This window comes from Oncorhynchus tshawytscha, linkage group LG12 (genome assembly GCF_018296145.1).
Source record: "Oncorhynchus tshawytscha isolate Ot180627B linkage group LG12, Otsh_v2.0, whole genome shotgun sequence".
Classification (NCBI taxonomy): Eukaryota; Metazoa; Chordata; class Actinopteri; order Salmoniformes; family Salmonidae; genus Oncorhynchus; species Oncorhynchus tshawytscha.
This window is the reverse complement of record NC_056440.1, coordinates 61119087-61131568: the sequence shown is the minus strand read 5'-3', so window position 1 is coordinate 61131568 and position 12482 is coordinate 61119087. Positions and strand designations below refer to the sequence as shown.

At 42.0% G+C, this 12482-nt stretch overlaps 1 protein-coding gene across 3 annotated transcripts; it reads right to left on the bottom strand.

The window, feature by feature from the left end:
• Positions 1–287: 287 nt before the first annotated feature.
• On the bottom strand, positions 288–8528 carry LOC112263564 (receptor-interacting serine/threonine-protein kinase 2). Of its 3 annotated transcripts, none has more exons than XM_024439975.2 (11): positions 8069–8524; positions 6089–6242; positions 4799–4948; positions 4346–4488; positions 4147–4196; positions 3848–3997; positions 3327–3412; positions 3042–3110; positions 2805–2946; positions 2460–2651; positions 288–1815 (listed from the first exon to the last, which is right to left on the bottom strand). In XM_024439975.2, the coding sequence occupies exons 1-11, from the start codon at positions 8212–8214 to the stop codon at positions 1505–1507; spliced, it is 1593 nt and encodes a 530-aa protein (XP_024295743.1). In that variant the 5' UTR covers positions 8215–8524; the 3' UTR covers positions 288–1504. The 3 variants fall into 3 exon arrangements, 2 of the variants coding, with proteins under 2 accessions (XP_024295743.1, XP_024295745.1); XR_002955510.2 differs by having other exon boundaries at positions 1692–1815; positions 2002–2651; positions 8069–8528; XM_024439977.2 differs by lacking the exon at positions 3042–3110.
• Positions 8529–12482: the final 3954 nt, after the last annotated feature.

Genomic DNA, 12482 nt, shown 5'->3' with positions numbered 1-12482 from the left:
AAAAAACCCGCTGGGCACAGATGACAATTAGTCGTCTATTCCACATTGGTTCAACGTAATTTCATTGAAATGACGAGGAAACATTGATACAACAAGTGTGTGCTCAGTGGGCTATATATTTGAGCGCAACAGTAATAGGCAACAACTCTAGAAGTAGACCTAGTTTAAGCCACTGGATGAACATTACAGCCTTTATTAAACATCTGCCTTTGTTTCTGAGTGCATGAACTCAAAAACCAACAAGAAAAGAGCTGCTTGAGTGTCAAGGAGGAGTCTTGATCTAATCATGTCGTTATATATTAATTTACTTTATTATACAGCTCCAAATATTCCAATCATTAGGCTATTCACACAGACAGTGGTTGGGGAAAGTACTGTCTTCTGTTCTCAGCATGATGTTAAACAGACCAACAACAAAAAAACCTGTACACTATGGCCAATACTTCACTGGGCCTCTCATTTTACCCTTTTAGTACATACACGTCTTTAGACTCTACTTGTGTGACAATTGGTACTGTGTGAAGCCATTGGTGGTGCAGTGTGAACACCAGACATGCAATTAGACAGGTACTGTTAAAAGGCGTGTTGCGCGAGATGGGCAACAAAATCAAAGGGTACCCTGAGGGGAATGAGACAATGACCTATAGGTTCAAGGATTTAACAGGTTTACAAACACAAATAACCAACAAATGTGGCATAAAATGAGACTCAAGTTCAGTTATTTTATCTGATAAACCAACAAATAATAATCTTGTTTCAAGATACCAAGTCAGAAAGTGCTGAACAGGACAATCCAAACTATTTTGAACATATAGTTTCGTACAATATGTACTTTACAAACAGGCTGTCAAAAGACGAGCAACATTGTGGCACCACACAATAACCCACAGAGCAGAGAGAGGGTCAAAAGTCACAACACAACACAGAAAATGTAGCATATAATATAGAACAAACTGTGTTTTGTGTGCTAACTCAGTAGTCCCTCAACACATAGCTAACACTCATTATCGCTAGTGATGGGTCATAAACATGATCAAAGCAGATGAATAATCCACACAGCTATTCACTTTCATTGGTTTCTCTCCAACACGATTGTTTCTATCATTTGACTGTCACAGTAGCTTCCTCTAATCAAACGTTTGATTGACATCAACTTCAGAGGTTGCACCACTCTGAATGAATACTCAGACTTATCAAAGGCATGGACAGGTGTGTCCCCAACATGGATCTCTATGGATATAGATGAGTCATTGCAGCTGTTCTGATGAAATTAGGAATCTCAGGTTCTCCAATTGATATTCACTCTGACTGACCGTGGTCTGTATTAGACCTGAGTGAGTATAGAATAGATTTGGTTAGGGTTCCTCAGCTCTTCATTCCAAGGCTCCAGTCTCAATTGACACTCTCTGAGATACAGTATGACATGATAAACCGTAAACAGATACATTTGGTTAGGGGCCCTTCACAACACAACCCCCCCATTCTAATAACCATCCATCCACCTTCAGTGAGGCATCTGTGGGGGGCCACGATTGGTGGCAATGGACATCAGACCGAGGGTGGTAGCTACCAGGGAAGCTGCATGTTCCCCCTGACAGGCACAGGTGTCCAGTAGGGAGCGTGTGCGAGAGGTCAGTGTCAGAGAGGCAGAGATGACCTCTAAGGCCTCCGGGGGAAGGGCTCGCCGTGAGATGAGCACATCCAGCAGGTTGTTGAGTCGTCCCTCCGTCATGCCTCGAATGATGCCTTCACGTCTCTCGCGCAGCATACGACAATAGCTCACCACCACCGGAGTCGCAGACACACACCGTGCAGCTGCGGACAAAGAAGGGAGGGTGAAGTTTCAGGGATGACACAAGAACTATAATATCACATCTCTCTCAAACACTCATAAGACACAAATCATGTAGAGAGGACTTTGAGAAAAATACCTGGACACCTCAGAGAAAGAGGACAAGAGACAAGCAGTAGCTATATGATATGAAAGACAGTAATACGTACCGTAGATTCATAGCCCTACTAGACAAGTTACCCTCTTATTCAACACACTGGTCACAATCATAAATGTCTAGTAGCCATGTATTGCTTTTTAAAAAGACAAAATGTTTTGGACTCAGAGCATTTACTGGGACAACAGACAACTTGTAGAGAGAAACAAAGATCCTCAAGGGAGGAAACGCATTGGACACTGATAAGACTGTGAAAGGATGGCCATGCAGGAAACCAGCAATCCCCCAAACTGCTTACTGTGCACATACAAACACACAAATGGAGGCACTGTTTGTAACGTCTACTCATTTTCATATTGCTTTACTTTGTCTTCACCTTTTTCAGCAACATTTTAGACACGCTAGAGAAAGATAAGTCAATTCTAGATAGCTACAGTCTGGCACTGTACATACGTTTGCAGACAAAACTGGGTAATAGGTGGGAGGTCTAAGCTTAAACACATTTTCTACCATGGGAGCTGTCAGTGGGCTGGTTGAGAGGGCTTTGTCTGAGGGCTTTGGAGGGACTGGAGGAGAGTGGGGGTGGTGGGCTGTGTCTCTGTCCCTGGGAGACGCCTCCTGTCCATCTGGAATGCTCAGGACCCGGTCCACTGCTGGGACATCTGGGACTGGTGGAAGACAACACAGAGCCAGACACACAGTCTGGGGAGAGACACGTTGCTGTTAGACTGTTCAAGATACGATATCAATTAATTATTATTTAATAAAGAAGATAAACAACAGGGTGGTTTCACTGACAACAAACTGAGCATATTCACAAACTGCTCTCATTATCAATCAGTTTGAAGTTCTTACCCTGACAGTGCTTCCTCTGGGGTGCTTCCCCTGTATATATGGCTGTAGTGGGATTAGGGAGCGTTTCACTAGGACAGGAGGTCTGTGGAAAGGGCAGTGTCTTGTTGCCCACACATTTAGTGTCTCCGGAACCAGCGCAGGCCTAGTAATGAGATAAGTAAATATTGTTTTCAATGTAAGACATCACAAGCATTAAGTACAATCAGAATATCACAAACAAATGTGAACCAAGCTCACTTCTAGGTTATTTATCTCAATGGGAATGTCCTTCACAGGATGTATTTTAGAGTCATGTAGCGCCCTCTCCTGGTAAAGGGACAGAAAACACATACGCATGTTTGCTCATGATTAGTGACTGGTCTATTTACTATTTTCAGTAATAACTGTTGAGAGATTAAAAGCACATGAAACATATCCTGATTTCCTCAGTCAAAACAAACTGATAGCAGATCAGGCTTGTGGAAACAGAGAATATCGGACTTCGTGGTGTAATAGAACTTATTAAATTAGGATGATCCGTACCTTGCTTTCCCTCACCCTGAGGGTAGCCCTTGTCATGGCATCGGGATCAAAGGTTCCTATGACGCTCCTCAGTTCCAGTGCACAGTCTGTGGACAGAGAGCCAGAGAAAGAAGAGGACATGAGAAAGATGTCCTGCCAAGTAAACATCACATTGAACATAACGCACCAAAAGTTTCCGTTTTTTTAAATACCCACATGGCAGTCATAGGCAAGGAAATACATGGATATGAACTAACATCAGAAAATAAACAATTGAACACAATTTAGACGAGAAGACTCAAAGAGTCTTATTGATTAAGTGGCAGAAGTAGGGTATGGGATTGTATCTCTCAGTCTCGGCATGTGGAACAGAGAGGAAGTGGGTGCTGCAAGTGATTCTGCTTGTCACTCGTCCTCAACAGGCAGGTAGGTAAGCAGTCAAGGAAGGGGGACTTGTAGGGAGAGATCACAAAGACCAGGCACAGCTGCTCTCTTCACCATTATATATCTACACTCTGATTCACCCTCACAGACAGACTTACCCTCTGCTGTTGGACGGCTGTGTGGGTTAGTGCTCCAGCAGTTGGTCATCAGCTGAGAGAGGGTATGGCAGTGGGGTACATGCTTGGGTAGCAGCTCATCCTTCAGGCCTGAACCAATCCCATCATCACCCGAAAGCAGCTGGAGCAAATCTGCTTGGGCATAGACAATGACAATGATGTGTTACAAATGACAAATGTAATAAAATATTGAGACTGTATGATATACGGCCAGGTATAACCTAGTCTCTGCTGATAGAAACAGAGTTGTGCTTTGAATGGACGGAAAGAAATAGAGACACCTTCACATGGTGGTCTTCTGTTCAACGTCTCCCACAGCAGCACACCAAAGCTAAAGAGAGAAGATGCTCATTGGGTAACTGCATGGTCATTAGTAAAGGCATCTGTAGAAAAGTGGTAAACATATCCTTCCCCCACCTGGTAAATTTCATTGGTGAATATGACTGTTTGAAGTGGCAGGATCATGAAAGGTGACCTCACCTGTACATGTCTGCCTCCACAGTGGGTGTGGTGCCAGTCAGGGCCTCAGGAGACAGGTACACCAAGTCCCTGAAGCAGGGCCCCCCTCCAGCAGAGAGAGAGTAGCCAACCCTCCACTCCCTGGGCAGGCCCCAGTCACTCACCTGGGGGTAGAAACATGAACACCCACACAGATGAACATAAACGACAACACACACAAACATAAACACCCCCACAGATGAACATAAACACCCACACACAAACCGACAAAAAACACCTGCTCTAACACAGACTCAAACCCACGTACGTACACTGTAAAGCTTACACCTGCAACTGTTCACAATACACCATATCCCATGGAAAATATACCATCAATCAAAGGGAGTTCTTTCTCACATTAGTTTCACCACTCAGAGAGAAGACTTGAGTCTCTGTAGTACAGGACTGGGTCAGTTATCAGTCACTGTTCTCTACCTTGGCCCGGTACTGCTGGTCCAGGAGAACATTGGTGGGTTTCAGGGCCTGGTGGGGGAGTGGTATGCAGTGGAGGTGGCACAACCCCTCTATCACATCTAATAGGATGCTTAGCCTGAAACTCATGGGTAGACCTGGATACAGCTGGGTCTGACAGGGATAACAAAGGTTACAATCATTCAAAAGATGCAGTATCAAATCTATTCACTTCATTATAATGGATAATAAATAAAAGGGAACTGAAAAAAAAGCACATGACAACACGAAGTTGAAATTGTGAACTGAAAATACTATAGAATTCAACATGACCACAACACAACTTACTGTGTGTAAATACAGTTTAACCACAGATAGACTAAATCATGTGCAGTGTCACGTCTACTGTCTGAACTTTCTCCTGAAACAGGAAGAGCTCTTTGTGTAAATAAGGCAGTGACAGTGCTGATGAAAGATAGATCTCTTTTTGCATCTGCCAGGGGCTTTCCAGGCACAGCATGTGGGCGACAAGCACAGCACTGGTCTCCATGAAGACACAGGAATTGTAAATAAAGCAATCAAAAGAAGGACATTACTTGACTAACTTTATGTGCATCTATCGACCACCAGTTTGTCCACCAGTTTGTTGATACACTGAGTGTATAAAACATTAAGAACACCTGCTCTTTCCATGACAGACTGACTAGGTGAATCCAGGTGAAAGGTATGATCCCTTATTGATGTCACTTGTTAAATCCACTTCAACCAGCGTAGATGAGGAAACAGGTTAAAGAATGATTTTTAGGATTCTCTTTTTTTGAGGCAATTGATACGTGGATTGTGTGTGTGCCATTCAGAGGGTGAATTGGCAAGAGAAAATATTTCAGTGCCGTTGAACGGGGTATGGTAGTAGGTGCCAGACGCACCGATTTGTGTCAAGAACTGTAACCCTGCTAGATTTTTCATGCTCAACAGTTTCCCGTGATCATCAAGAATGGTCCACCACCCAAAGGACATCCAGCCAACTTGACACAACTGTGAGAAGCATTGAAGTCAACATGAGCCAGCATCCCTGTGGAATGTTTTCGACACCTTGTAGAGTCCATGCCCTGACAAATTGAGGCTGTTCTGAGGGCAAAGAGTGACTCAATATTAGGAAGTTTTTTTGAATGTTTGGTGTACTCTGTGTCTACTGTATGCTGCAACACAGGGAAGCTGTAGAACCAACTTAGATGAATCAATTAGCCTACTGCCACACACTATACATGCATATTCATATTTGAGTTAGACTGAGCGCGCATATATAACACTGACCTGGTATAGTAGAGAGTGTAGAGAGCCCTCAGGCATCCAGTCATAGAGCAGGCCCATCAGACACCAGGCCTCGTACACACCCAGAGGAACCAAAACCCGCTCTGAATGGACTTGTCTGACCACATCCACATCTCTCATCCACTCAGTCCACTTACTGGGGAAGAACAGAACACACAGTAAACACACCACATACAAACCTATGCACACATATACAGTAAACGCATAAAAACACACAAACCCTCAAACAGACACGCACCTGCTGCAGTGGTCTTGGTTCACAAGGCTTTTGTTTCCACTAATCAAGTAACCACAATAATGTGTCAGATTTTTAAAAAATATTTTGGAAAGTTGTGTGTGAGAGAGAGAGAGAGAGAGAGAGAGAGAGAGAGAGAGAGAGACCCGACCTCACCCTCCTAGAATCTGAAGTAAAATGTTAACTGTTTGCTGATAATCTGGTGCTTCTGTTCCCAACAAGGGCCTACACCAGCACCTATAATATAAATAATGGGGATCCAAAAAAGGTTCAATTGCCAGGACCACAAATACAAATTCCATCTAGACACCGTTGACCTAGAGCACACAGAAAAACACACCTACCTCGGCCTAAACATCAGCACCACAGGTAACTTCCACAAAGCGGTGAATGATCTGAGAGACAAAGTAAGGGCATTCTAAGCCATCAAAATGAACATAAAATTCAACATCCCAATTAGGATCTGGCTAAAAGAGCCTTTATATTCTACAACCACCTAAAAGGAAGTGATTTCCAAACGTTCCATAACAAAGCCATCACCTACAGAGAGATTAACCTGGAGAAGTGTCCCCTCAGCAAGCTGGTCCTGGGGCTATGATTCACAAATACACGACAGAGCCCCAGGACAGCAGCACAATTAGACCCAACCAAATCATGAGACAAGAAAAATAGATAGTTCTTTCCAATGTGTCAAGTAATTAACAAAAAAACAAAGCAAACTGGAATGATATTTGGCATTAATGATATTTGGCCTTCTCCCGGCAGGCAGTCACTGAGTCCGAGGTGCTAAAGGAGCTCCTTAAACTTGACCCTTTCTTCTTTAAGGTTGCTGACCCTATCATCGTCAAGCCTATATCAAACCTTTGTAACCGGTCTCTCCTTTATGGTGAGGTTTCTATTGCTTGGAAGTGAGCCACGGTTCGTCCTTTACTTAAAGGGAGAGATCAAATTGATCCTAACTTTGCCCTGTTTATCAAAAGTGTTGGAAAAACTTGTCAATAATCAACTGACTGGCTTTCTTGATGTCTATAGTATTCTCTTGGGTATGCAATCAGGTTTCCGCTCAGGTTATGGATGTCTCACTGCAACCTTAAAGGTCCTCAATGATGTCACCATTGCCCTTGATTCTAAGCAATATTGTGCTGCTATTTTTATTGACTTGGCCAAAGATTTTGATACATTAGACCATTCCATTCTTGTGGGCTGGCTAAGGAGTATTGGTGTCTCTGAGGGGTCTTTGGGCTGGTTTGCTAACTACCTCTCTCAAAGAGTACAGTGTATAAAGTCAGAAAATCACAAACACCATTGTAAATACATACTATATGTATCTGTCTACTTATTTTCCCTTTCGTAGCCTAATTCAACTAGTTGCATATTGTTGCAACACTGTACATGGCTAGTAACACAACTTTTAAAATGGCTCTATTATTTAGAAACTTTTGAGAGTGTAAAGTTACTGTTAATTTCTGATTGTTTATTTCACTTGTTAATTGTTTACTCCATGTGTAACTCTGTGTTGTCTGTTCACACTGCTATGCTTTATCTTGGCCAGGTCGCAGTTGCAAATGAGAACTTGTTCTCAACTAGCCTACCTGGTTAAATAAAGGTGAAATAAAATTAAAATAAAAAATCTATTCCACTTGCTTTTTCCCACAATGCCTATAAAGCCACTTGACTTGACTTGAGAGAGAGATTTTGTCATTGCATTTGAGATTTGCCAAATTTACCTTCCACCTGCAGTTCGAGACGAGAGGACCTTGATTGACACCTGTAGCTCTGTTCTCTTGTAAGTACCCTGAAGACACCCGCCTGCGCTGGTTCGGCACAATATCACATTTAGCACATCCTCTTGATGAACAGTTTCCACCGCCATCTGATAGTAGGAACAGAAACCAGTCGACTCTATAATAATACAACTTTATTTTATCTGGCTTGTTGCTCTGCCATGGATTAATGTATCTGTCTTTCAATGCACTGACAAATTGAACAGGAAGCATCGAGTTGCTGCGTGTGCTCTGAAGACAGTGTATGTACATCGACACGATTGGCTGCTTTGTTCACGGAAATCTCCTGGCTAGCTACAGTAGGCTATAAAATGAGGGATGAAGTCATTTTTTTTGGCAATGGCGTAACAACAGATAAAGGCAGCGACATAACTTGGCTTGAACAACTCCAGATTCAACTACGGGTTGGTCAAAAACGGGTTGAACCAACGTAGTTCCCACGTGATTTCAACCCGCAAAATCTACATGACAATGTTTAATCAACGTGGGAAACTAATTGGAAAACTGAGGGCATTTCATCTTTTTCCCACCCAATGTTTAACCTAAATGACAATGACATAGTGAATATTTTTGTTAGTTGACAACTCAACCAAAAGTGAAAGGGCTGTTAGGGGACAGAGTTGGGAAATTAATTTAAAAAAAAGTTGACATAATGTACCTTTCCCCTCCTTCCAAGCAGAAGGGCTGCAACCAACTGACTCTAAATGCCATCTGTGTCAGGAAGCCTGCACTAGTGAAATATACTACATATCCCTATATAAACAGGGGGCTGAGGGTATGTAGTCCAATAGCCTACCCACTTTTCTATTTTCTACACTGTTCCGACAGAATTGACTATGTTACCTGTAAAAAAAAATGGCCAATGTTTATAAGAGCACTTTTCAAACAGTTCCATTTTCACAAAATTCTTGCCCGCATAAGCCTTCTTATATACATCCTGTTTGCATGCCGGCACCTGTTGGTTACCAGTGGGAGTATGTGCTGATATTCTAATAAATCCATTGAAAATACATCACAAAGAAATCCATTATTAATTCATTTAGGCAGGTTCTAAGAAACATAAGACTAAGAAAAATAGAATAGCATATTTTGAGTTTAATGATGTTACTGGTCTGTGTAGCCTATAGGCTGCGCCATGCAAATGAAATCAATAGTTCATTATATTGTTCATTAAACAGTAAACACACATATTTTACAGTCAGAAAATTATGGAATATAACAGAATAAAACAACTTACACTACCGTCAAAAGTTTTAGAACACCGACTCATTCAAAGGTTTTTCTTTATTTTTACTATTTTCTACATTGTAGAATAATAGTGAAGACATCAAAACTATGAAATTACACACATGTAATCATGTAATAGCCCAAAAGTGTTAAACAAATCAAAATCTATGTTGTATTTGAGTTTCTTAAAAGAGCCACCCTTTACCAAAGAAGTTAACTCCCCAGTCGCTGTGCCCACAAAGTGGTTTTCAGCCAACCAGCGGAATGTCGCAGAGTAGTCTGCGGAATACACCACCTGTCAAAGCGACTAGTGCCTTCGCACACAGGGCGACAGCCCACCACAGTCTATGCGACAGCCACCGGTGACCATAGCAATGAAATAAACAAACATTGTCAACATGCGAAAAGAATAATCGCTATAACAACATAAGCATGCATTTAAACGTACTTACAGGCAACAGAAATTATTCACAAAAAAATACATTACAAAACAATGATCTTTATTGTTAAACGTGACAGTGAGCAGATTGTGCTAACCAGCTAATTTAGCTAGCTAGCTAGAGTGGGGAAGTTAGCTGTGATGGTGTGATAACATTGACTGATGATGATCAATGTACTGCAGTAGCCTATTAGGCCTAATAATTAGCCAACGAATGATGGGATAATATGAATGCTACACATAGCTGACGTTTCACCACGCATGCCACATTTTCTACTGTGATTGGTCAACAATGAAAGGCACTTCTTGAAAAAATAGAGCAGAAGCCAATGGGCTGTGTTGGAGAGGATCAAAACAGCAGTTTATCATGGATACATTGTGACTGACTGATCTACAAATAATAATGAGTTGTAATTTATGATGCAAGGTGATTTGTTGATCAGTCAGTAAGCAGTCACTTTGATGCTCTCGAACACGGTCATGTTCTCCTCTCCACCTGGACAGAATACCACCCCCACCTGGGCTTAATTGAAAATGTAGTGGCCACCGCTGTTTGTCAGCACCTTAATAGAGATAGTCCTAACCTTGTAGTCCTAACCTCTTGTTCTTTCAGCCATTCCTACAGTGTGGCGAAAATAAATGGGGAAAGAAAAGGGTTTGGGATAAACGGCGGAAATAAGGTATGAGGTTAACACACGCTTAGGAGATCGTATACGTTTTGTTCTACGAGATAATATTAATAAGTTAACATGACCTTTATGAATTATGAAGCCTTTATGTGCTTTTTGAAATGCTACAAAATTCACAAAATGTGACTTTAGCTGCTGAAGATTTTCATAGAACAATGCGTATAAGATCTCATAAACCTGTCAACCTCACCTTATTTTCGGCGTATATCACAAAACGGCGTTCATTTCCACATAGACTTTGTCCAACGAACCATGGCGGAGTTAGTGCCTACAAAAAGACGCCATTGCTATTGCTCTCTGGATTAGCTTATTCTCAAACCTGTGCTCAGTGGCATGCGAGCCACCGCCTAGTCAATCTCCTTCTTCTTCCATGAGGTTTAACGGTGGTTTGCATCCAATAAATGTTGCATTACCGCCACCTACTAGACTGGAGTACAACCCCCTTATACTTTGCTTAAAAAAATAAACAAATAGCATCCCATCTAACACAACACTCACAAAAAATGATCTAATAACCCAACACAACTCCAGGCTTTGTAAGGGCTATATGATCAACAACGAGAGTGATGGAGTTGCTGCATCAGATGACTTGGCCTCCACAATCACCTGACCTCAACCCAATTGAGATGGTTTGGGATGAGTTGGACCGCAGAGTGAAGGAAAAGCAACCAACAAGTGCTCAGCATATGTGGGAACTCCTTCAAGATTGTTGAAAAGCATTCCCGGGGAAGCTGGTTCAGAGTTTATCAAGGCAAAGGGTGGCTACTTTGAAGGATGTCAAACAAAAAATATATTTGTATTTGTTTAACACTTTTTTTGGTTACTACATGATTCCATATGTGTTATTTCATAGTTTTGATGTCTTCACTATTATCCTACAATGTAGAAAATAGTACAAATAAAGAAAAACCCTTGAATGAGTAGGAGTGTCAACTTTTGACTGGTACTGTATCTGACTTGGATCATCATTTTGTCCATGTGATGATTTTATGACTGGCCTGGATGACTCCGACACAGAGGAAGTGATATTTGTTGAGACGGATGAGGTAGACACAGGTGATGGAGGTATAAAACAGAAATAGAGAAGAGCATGGCCTATGTGTCTATCTTTATTCTTGTTTCCATTTACTTTAAGGGCGTTATGCTATTTAACAATAGGCTACAATGTATGAGTGTTCAATGAGTAGGTTGAAATGTTTGTGGGTATGAAAACTGTGACTTTGTCTTATTAAACACTATGTTTTACTCACACCTGCCTTTGGGCATTAAACGCACAGGGAGATAGTGTGGACACAATCGGTTTGCTGTATCTAAGTCTGGTAACAGTAAATTCTAATGTAGGCTAAATATAGTATAAGTATCAGTTTGATGGCTTACTTCCTCATTCTCCCCCACTCTTTTCCATCATGTGTTTTTACAGTGCATTTACCCTGCTCCCTGTCACTCTGAAGTAACCCAGTGTGTGGGCCACGTAAAAACCCTGTTGTGCAAGTTTCCACACTGTCACTGTAACCATCCTGCAACTAAGCAATCATGACACTCTGTTTTCCTTAGAACCTCTGCAATTTACTGTAAACCAGAGCTACAGCGTCATACACTTAGTGTACCAAATATAAGAACGCCTTCCTAATATTGAGTTGCACCCCCTTTTGACCTCAGAACAGCCTCAATTTGTCGGGGCACGGGCTACAAGGCGTCGAAAGTGTTCCACATGGATGTTGGCCCATGTTGACTCCAATGCTTCCCACCGTTGTGTCAAGTTGGCTGGATGTTGGGTGGTGGACCATCATTGATACACACGGGAAGCTGTTGAGTGCGAAAAACCCAGCAGCGCTGCAGTACTTAACACACTCAAACCGGTGCGCCTGCCACCTACTACCATATCATGTTCAAAGGCACTTGCCTATTCTCAAAGCCATGTCTCAAACCTTCAAAATCATTCTTTAACCCGTCTCCTCCCCTTCATCTACATTGATTTGAAGTGGATTTAATAAGGGATAAG